The sequence below is a fragment of the Saccostrea echinata genome, unplaced genomic scaffold (genome assembly GCF_033153115.1).
Source record: "Saccostrea echinata isolate AGI-Se365-2 ecotype Australia unplaced genomic scaffold, CSIRO_AGI_Sech_v1 ptg000004l, whole genome shotgun sequence".
NCBI classification, from domain to species: domain Eukaryota; kingdom Metazoa; phylum Mollusca; class Bivalvia; order Ostreida; family Ostreidae; genus Saccostrea; species Saccostrea echinata.
The window spans coordinates 336,735-346,187 of record NW_026889753.1 but is presented as its reverse complement, the minus strand read 5'-3'; the positions used below and the strand labels follow the sequence as shown (position 1 = coordinate 346,187).

The window sequence follows — 9,453 nt, the reverse complement described above, 5'->3', positions numbered from 1 at the left end:
TTTGTGTTTGTTTGTATACTGCACTGACCTATGCAACTGCTGTAAGTTTCTTTGATATCTTACTTTCCTGCATTAGAAGAGTACACAGTTATTTGTCGCTAGAGTGCTGTGTAGCATATGTCCGTCTACATCGATGACGACTGGTAACACTGAACAGCGACTAAGTGAGCGGCTTTATATAGGGACCCTCAGATATAGCGAGAAACCATTCGAATATGGCGGACAGATTCTTTTTACGAAGTGTGTTCAGCTTTAATGTGTATACACAATGCTCTGACCTCATTTATTGGCGTCGCCATGTTTTGATCAAGTGACTTGATGCCATGTAGGTGCTTACAACGTGATCATCTGTCATACACAAATTGCAGCAAGTTTTCATTTTTATATACATGTATATTATTTTTGTCTATGATATATTACACTGTAATACTGATACTAAGACTTGTAAACATAAAGTTAAAGCTATTTTATTCACATTTTGTTTTTTATTAACATTTATTTATCCATTTTCCAGTTTGTTCATATAAATGTTTGTTGTACTTATTCTTAGATCCGTACCAGCCCAATTCACAACTGACGTATATTTTGATAATTTAAAATATTACGCCTGAGAGTTCTTCATATAAATTTTAACAGCAGATTAAAATAAAAATTGTTGGTAAAACTTGATCTCCAAAAACCACAGATATTGTCAATCAGAAGCTGAAGCATCTTTTTAACTTCAGATTACTTGTGTGTACAACCAGAATGTTTTTTTAACAAATAATTTTGCAAATGACCAATGACAAGGTACGTAAATTTACGAGTTCCATTTTTATTGAAAAAGCAACTGTCATTGACGTCAAAAAACCTTGACTTTTAATTTATTGTGGGGAATGATTGTATGCAGAGTTGAGAAGTCTTAAGCTTTTATGCTATTGATTTTGGTAAAAGTTCTTTGAATTTTCAAGTATTCACATCTGATTTACAAAAAATTAAATAACAAGATGTGTTTGTGAAACACTGATGCCACCGTATGGCAGCTTATGGCGAAGGTTAAAGTTTCTCAAATGCAAGTCAAAATCCAGGCCAAAAGATACAAAATGTTGGTACCCATAGAAAGGTCTTGTCTCGAGGAATATACCTGTGAAATTTGAAAGCCCTAGCTGCAACTGTTCAAAAGTTATGGCGAAGGTTAAAGTTTGTTTTAAAAGTAAGTAAAACGTCAAGGTCAAAGTTGTTGGTATCCAAAGAAAGGTCTTGTCACAAGGATTACATATGTGAAGTATGAAAGCCCTAGCACCAACCATTCAAAAGTTATGACCAAGGTTAAAGTTTTTCGAAAGTAGGTCAAACTCCTATGTCAAGGTCAAAGTGGTTGGTATCAAAAGAAAGGTTTTGTCACAAGGATTACATATGTGAAGTGTGAAAGCCCTAGCATCAACCATTCAAAAGTAATTGCCGAGGTTAAAGTTTTTCAAAAGTAGGTCAAACTCTTAGTTCAAGGTCAAAAGGTTAAAGTGGTTGGTATCCAAAGGAAGGTCTTGTCACAAGGATTACATATGTGAAGTATGAAAGCCTTAGCTCTAACTGTTCAAAAGTTATGGCCAAGGTTAAAGTTTTTCAAAAGTAGGTCAGACTCCTAGGTCAAGGTCAAAGAGGATGATATCCAGAAGAAGGTCTTGTTACAAGGAATACACATGTGAAATATAAAAGTCATAGCTCCAACCAATCAAAAGTTATGGGCAAGGTTAAAGTTGACAACAGACAGACAGACAAACGGACAAACAGACAGGAAAAAAAATATATACCCCCGGGATCTTTCGATCCCGGGGCATAAAAATCAATTTATCATTATAATGTGCATATTCGCTGCTTTTGTCCTTGAAGGAAATGAAATAAGAGCAATTGAAATACATTATCCATAACATAGTATAACAGGTTTCACATGAACGTCAATTAATGAAATTGTTATTTTCAAGTTTTTACAAAAAAAAGGGGGGGGGCGTACATCTACTTCTGCTCCAAAGCTAAATGCGGGATTTTGAACAAAGTATTTATTCCTGCTTTAAACTTGTAGGCTGTCAGTAGAAACTACAATATATATTACTGGAATTTTTCTGTCGGTAGTGGTATAAATTCAATTCCCTGCGATTGCGCGGGATTTCATCTTGTAAATACAAAAGTTAACCTGTTTGTACAAGGAAATATCATTCAAAATTCTTATTTTTTTATGTTTAATTTTGCCGATATATAGAATACTATAGAAAACATTACTATATGCATGTACCCCCTCAAAATAACGTCAGTCTGATGACCTTTTGGGGGGGGGGGCAAGGAATTTTGTTAGTTGATAGTGCCCCCCCCCCAACTGAAAATATATGTTTTTGTGCCCCCTCAAAGTGAAATTGCTTCCTACGGGCCTGTAATCGTAATATATTGATTCACGATTCAATCTACTCAACAATGGAATATTATTCAACACCAATAAAACTATTAAACAATTACAGCCTAAAGCCGGAAATGATCTAAGTACTAAGAATAATCTTTCAAACAATCATAAAATAGACCGGTCACGGTAGCCTACTGGTACCAAGTAGGGTATTCGCTTCGTGATCAGGAGGCCCTGGTTCAATTCTCTTTCTCCGCGACGCGTTGAACCTAAGACGTAAACGTAATTAGTGACTATACCTCCGCCAAGTGCTCGGCGTTAGAAATAAAAGTCACGGGTCTTTCGGATGAGACCCTAAAAACCGAGGTCCCATGTCTTGGTAGGTGTTTGCACGATAAAGAACCCTCACAGCTTAATAGTTGACGCTCTTCACCAGCATACGGTGACATTTGTATACGAGTAAAAAAATTGAATTGGACGTTAAACAACATACAATTATATTTACCTCTGATGCTTCCATTAATGTGAAGAGTCGAGGAAAGAGTAATTTCGAACCTCATTGCACACAACTCAACATTACATAAATACTGAATCGTTTGTTTAATTTATTTTATTATAATACCAATACCTAGATAACATATAAATTCACGAAAGTAAATATTGAATATCAGATTTTGGTTAGTCTGTTTCATGATCATTTTAATAATAAAAAAAATAACACAGACAAGTATCACTGACAAGGGAAATCACATTCCAAAGGTTCTTGTGTAGATGTATATAACAAAAGAAATTTTAGACACAGAATCTTTTCTTGGTCTACATATGAATTACAGAAGCCAAAGGCCTGTCTTTTATGTAGGAATAACATCACGTCCAAAAGTTAAATCAAGTTCATCCTTGAACATCTTGGCTTTTCTTTTGATGATTGGAGGTACGCGAGTGTTTTTAGCGATGTAAAACTTCATTTTCCTATAAAATCCCTCTGTCATTTTGAATTCCAGTCGCTTAGCTTGGAATTCTGAAATTTTTTTATCCAAGTCATCTTCCATCAACATCCAATGCAGACGGAGGGCCACGGGATGGATATTTGGGTCGCTAGTCCCATTCGGCCGAAGTGAGCGCAATGTTTCTTTTTCCATATCTCGAACATGACTCAGCTTTGTGTTCATGTTATATTTGTTACAGACGTCCTTCAAAGCAATATCATTCATCTTCTTGAGGACTCTTTTAGCGGACTCTCTGATCGATACATCAGGGTGTTTCTCGGAATCAAATATCCAAGCCTTTGATTTCCAATTTGCAACAAAACTGTCTCCTTCCTTGTCTAGTTTTTCTGAGAGCTCATTTAGATCCTTCTGGAGGATTTCTGTTTTTAATCGATTTATAAGTGGTGATATAGCGGGAGCTTCCCTAAAATTCAGTCTCTTTAGAGCCCTTATCTCGTCTTGGTCATCTTCAAAGTCAGAAATTCTGATGTTTGGTGGACATGTTGCTTTAATATTAGCGATGATCTCTTTTGTAATTGCGTCTACTCTCTCTTTTCTTTTTAATTTGAGTGTGGGGTCAATAAAGTAATAAATCTCTTCGTGAACCCTCTCTTCAAACTTCTTCCATAAATTGTTTTCCAGCAGATACCTTTAGATATAAATTGCAAAAGTGTAGGGATACATACAAAAGTAAAATTTTCTTTCAGTCTTCTTCAACTACTTTGTTAATAATACAAAATCATACTTTTTCTGGTTTTTGTACACTTCTGGTACAATCGATGTGACGTCACCTGCTGCGTACAATATCATCTCTTCAGTCATTGGTCGTTTTGCCCAAAGATCACCTGTGACTTTCATCCATTCAGTCTTCAATAGCGAAACATTGCAAATAGGTTTAAAAATGTTATTATCAAATATAATATTCACAAGACAATAAGATGAGTGTCAATTATGATGAAACATTGAATTGATGCAAATTTATACCTGTACGTCTTCTTTTTGCCTAAAATCTCCTTTATTTCCGGAGTATTTTTCACATATTGCATCCAGTTTAAGAAGAGGAGCCATTTTACGTCCTTGATGTTCTTGAATTACAAGGTTTGCTATCTGTTTGAGGAAGAAATAAAAGAATGGAATCAAAATTCCAAAAATCACTGCTTGATATCACTAATGCAACAAGTCTTATTATTTTTGTGACCATTTTTTTTGTTTTGTGATATTCATAGAGAACGCTTAAGTATGATTTTTAAAGTCTCGCATGAATCCAATGTTAAGTTAAAATGTTGGGAAAAATATTTGTTACGGTAGTTAACCATTACGGAAGTTAATTTTAAGTAATAAAAGTTGAAATTCTCGGTAATAGATCAAAGTTACGTTTGTTTTAAGATGTTAATCAAAAGTATGCAGTATTTCGCTCCAAAATAATATTTTTTTTAAACCTTAAACGCAATAAAATTCCTGAATTACCGTTATGGAAGTTAAATTTTCAAAAGAGAAACTGTTTTTGTTTTATTCAATTTGCTTTGTCGAAAATGTAATGGTTTAAAGTAGCTGACTCGTAACCCTATGTATATTTTAAGTTTTAGAGTTGAAATCGATCTTTAAAGTTATAGTTAAGATATTACAAAGGTATTTTTGTAAACGACATTAGATAAAAAAAAATCCTAATTGGGCATGTTTTTGTAGAATAACTGTTTTATAAAAAATGAGACGTCAACAAATTTTATTTATTCACTGCAATATTTAAACTATGGAATTGAATTTCTAAACCTACTCATTTTTTTATTTTGGCTCTCTGCCATTTCAAGGTGTGGTTCGGCTTTTCCACTCGGTGAGCAGAGGTTTGACAATGTTTACGGAGATAAAAGAAAATAAAGACAAGTATGCCATATGCATATATGGTTGTATAGATAAAATCGTAGAAGATAATGGTTATAAACAGTTTGCCACTGCATTTCCCCTGAAAGTATAAATGAGTGGGGAGGGGGAGGGGACACCCCGTGTACTAGTAATTCGGAGCTGGATATATGTACCTTAAGCTTGCGTTAATATTATACTAAAAGGTTAAAAAAATTATTACCAATTGCCTGTGACTACTATCTGGTAAATTCAAAATTTACTATATTACGCAAGTCTAACAAAAGAGGAGTATTATATTTTAGCTTTAATTATGAAACTAATTTCTGTACATATGTAAGGGCTTGTTCGTACTTAATCATATACAAGCGTAGAAATAGTGTTGATTTTTTTCCCTAGATATAATTTATCAATGTAAAAATTGAGGCTCAAGCATCTTAATGTTGTACCAATTATAGACATCAGTGTCCATGGAACTTTTGAAAGGGTTTTTAACTTCAGTACGTGTAGGAATGAAGACTTTCTCCAACAAAACAAACTAGTATTTACATACTTTGCAGAACTTAAACGTTGTGTCAGAATGGAGCACACTTGGGTTTAAATGCACGATTCTTTTATCGGTAAATTACATCTAATAAGATGCATTTTTTTAACATGAAAAATTTTTTGCAGAAAAGTGAGCTAAGTTAACGTTATTCAATTCCTTATTAATGAAAGCATTACCTGTGTGTCAAACACATTCTGAAGTGTTACATTAAACTGATAATGCAGAGCTGCACTGTCATTTGAGCATGACTGAATTACCTGAAACAATAATAGGCAATACTATAATTATGATAAATTTCATTTTATTGATATTCAGGAAAGAATGAAAAAAGAACTTCTTAAAAATGCATGTCAATAATTCTTACCTAGCTTAGTAGGTACTGTAGTTATAATTTCTACAATCAGAAAGCTAGACAAGAGGCCAAAAGGGCCTTAATGGTCACCTGGGTATATTAATATAACGATCCATAAATAAAAACAAAATAAGCTGATAAATGAAGCTATGTTGTTCAAAGGCAAGAGAAATAGATTGATCAGGGATCAGCAAAATATTAATTTAGTACTCGGTAACAAATCTTAAAGTTGATCTATTTATTTTCCTGTACTTTCCCCAACTTGTCATTATCCCCATGTGGACTAAACAAAACAATAGTTCTAGAGCACTATTAGTTAACACATTTCATTCCCCGTCACTTTGCCTCTCTTAGTCTTTGAAGATTATTTAATGTCCAAAGATACAGTGTTCTTGTCCCATTTTCATTAATCTATTATTTAAGTCTACCTGACCATTTAACACCATGAAAGTACTTTGTGTATTGAATATTATAAAAATTCTTGTATAAAAATTCTGTTACTCAATTGACCTTTTCAGTAACATTATTTAGTGGTTAGCTATCGAAGGTGAATAGCGAAGGGGAATGACTTCTTTTAGTAGAAATTATTAAATTGACCAAATGGTACAGAATTTCAAAATCTTCTAAAAACGTCCTTGCTTATTACAACTTAATATACTTTATTTGCCTCCTAGATGCCCAGGAGCAGAGAAGATTTTCAAAAAAAAATCCATTTTCACTATAGATTCAATATAGTCCCATGTACCTTAATACAGGCACTCTTGCTCATCATAACCATGCACTTAGTATGTTTCCTTAATAACAAAGGACAGAGAAGAAAATTTTCAAAGAAATAATGCTTTTCTACTGTATATTCAAAAAAGCCTCACCCTAACACCAAAACCCCTGACCCCAGGGTTATGAATTTCAAATTTTTGGGGGGAAAAACCTTTCTCATCATAACCATTCAATTAGTTTTTTCTGTTAAATACCCAGGGGCTTTGGAAGATTTTCAAATAAATAATGCATAACCACTACACATTCAATGGAACACCCCACCCCCCGCATAAACCCTTGACCATAGGGCCACAAAACTTTAAATTTTGGAAAAGGCATCCCTGCTCATCATAACTATATACTTGGTTAATCTGCTAAATACCGAGGAGCAGAGAAGAAGATGTTCAACGAATTACTGCAATTTCACTATATGACCAATAGAGCCCCGCCCTAACACAAAAACCCCTGACTTGGGGGCCACAATTTGGAAGGGGTGCCCTTGCTCATCATAAACTTGGTTTATCTGCTAAATACATAGGAACAGAGAAGAATGTCAAAAAAAAAAATGATGCATTTTCACTACATAACCAAAAGAGCCCCCCCCCCTCCTGCAGAACCCTTCACCCTGGGGTAAAAATTTTCACAATTTAGAAAGAGGCTATGGTCATCATTACCATGCACCTAGTTTATCTGCTTTAAATACAGGGAGAGGTATTTTTAGAGAATTTATGCATTTTCACTATATGATCAATAGAACCCCGCTCCAGCACCAGAACTATAAATTCAATATAGTCCCAGGGGCCAAGATATTCACAATTTTCGAAGAGGCGTTCTTGATCATCATAACTATAAACTTTGTTTATCTGCTAAATACCTAGGAGCAGAAAAGATTTACTGAATGTTGTTTTAAGTCCCGTTCGAGAATTTTTCATTCGTATAGAGACGTCACCATGGCCTTCCAATCACGGAGCGAGCACTCTACCGACTGAGTTATCGTGACGGAAGGAACAGAAAAGATAATTTTCAAAGAAATAATGCACTTTCACTATATTATCAATAGACCCCCCCCTTACAGAACCCCTCGTCCTGGGGGCACAAATTTCATGATTTTGAAAGAGGCACCCTTGATCATCATAAACATGCACCTAGTTTATCTGCTTTATATACAGGGGGAGAGAAAAAGATTTTTAAAGAATATATGTATTTTCACTATATGATCATTAGAGTCCCATCTAGACACTGGGGCTATGAATTCCACAATTTTAGTAGAGAACTCAATCTCAATGTTACATAAACAATCAAGCCAACAGTCTGACTGATTGATGTCCTGGGATAAAGAAGGAAGTTTTTGAAGATTGTTCTCATTTTGATTGTTTTGGTCCCACCCCTAAGGCCCCAGGGGTGGGGTGGGGGGCAGGGACAATGAAATTCATAATTTTTGTTCCCCTTCACTCGTAGATGTTTTCTGCCAAAATTGGTTCAGCGCTTGCAGAGAAGAAGCTGAGCATTTTGAAATGTTAACGCACGACGCATGACGAAAACGGACAGCAATACCTCACAGAAGTGACTCGGGTAACCTAAAAATGAATATGTACCTTGACTATATTTTTGGATTCCACAAGTTCTCTCAGTCTGCCTTTTTTCAGGAGATCTTTATTAAGAAGTATGTCGAACAAGTACACATGTCCCGAGTATGTGCCTATTTGTATCAACGTGAGGGGACCTTCTGCTCCAAGGGATATTCCTTCACAGTCCATGGCCAGAACTTTTTCACGTGACAGAATATCAACCACCTCACGACAACGCCCGATGTCCTTTATTACTTCTGGTAAAGTGTTTGCCATACTTTCTGGTAATTATCTCACAGTGGTGTTCCTTTGGTTAAGTAAATTGTGAAAGTTTAAATTTTGAAACTATAGAAAACTTCAAGTTGATGTTTATCTTAGAAAAATTTTAAAAAAATATATTATATATATATATTTCTTCAACTTTTCTTGTCATATTTCAAGCATATTGACAGAGATCACTCGATTTTTTTGTGTTATAGAATTTCTCTAGTACTATTATGTATTCTCCATTTGTCCATTTATACTATCTAAAAACTCGTTTGAACATTAAATAAGTATCTGCAACGATGGATTATTTCTCCTGAACATCATGATCAGCATGAGGACTCCGAATGTGATATGAAAGTCTGAAATGACTTCGATTTTAAGGTTAAAGTCGGGAGATCGCGAGTTCGAATCTCGGCCGCGACTGACCTAAGTCGATAAAAAGGGGTAGCAACTGTTCCTTCGCCATGCGCTCGGCACTTTGAAGTGAGAGTTGCGGGTCCTTCGGATGAGACCTTAACCGAGGCCCCGTGTCACGGCAGGCGTTGGCACGATAAATATCCCTCACTGTTCAATAGCCCTGAGTGCCGAGTAAAGGTCAAAATGTGATGCCCTTCACCGGTATATGGTGACGTCTCTTTCTGAGTGAAAAATTCTCGAATGGGACGTTAAACAACAATCAATCACTAAGTCGAATGTTGACAGACGTTTTTCATACTAATTGTTAGGCCATTATTTAAACACTGAATTGT

The 9,453-nt window shown here is 35.2% G+C and overlaps 1 protein-coding gene across 1 annotated transcript; it reads right to left on the bottom strand.

Moving 5' to 3' along the window:
• Window positions 1–3,176: 3,176 nt before the first annotated feature.
• LOC133179352 (uncharacterized) lies at window positions 3,177–8,713 on the bottom strand. The gene is made up of 5 exons (XM_061314130.1): window positions 8,465–8,713; window positions 5,938–6,018; window positions 4,342–4,464; window positions 4,103–4,224; window positions 3,177–4,006 (listed from the first exon to the last, which is right to left on the bottom strand). Exons 1-5 carry the CDS (start codon window positions 8,711–8,713, stop codon window positions 3,223–3,225), a joined length of 1,359 nt encoding a protein of 452 aa, XP_061170114.1. The 3' UTR covers window positions 3,177–3,222.
• Window positions 8,714–9,453: the final 740 nt, after the last annotated feature.

Excerpts from the sequence above, each read along its gene's own strand:
- LOC133179352 (XM_061314130.1), bottom strand. The coding sequence starts at position 8,713 with ATGGCAAACACTTTACCAGAAGTAATAAAGGACATCGGGCGTTGTCGT. Across the intron at positions 6,019-8,464 it reads AATCCAAAAATATAGTCAAG|GTAATTCAGTCATGCTCAAA; the intron begins GTACATATTCAT and ends TTATTGTTTCAG. Across the intron at positions 4,225-4,341 it reads GGCAAAAAGAAGACGTACAG|ACTGAATGGATGAAAGTCAC; the intron begins GTATAAATTTGC and ends TCGCTATTGAAG.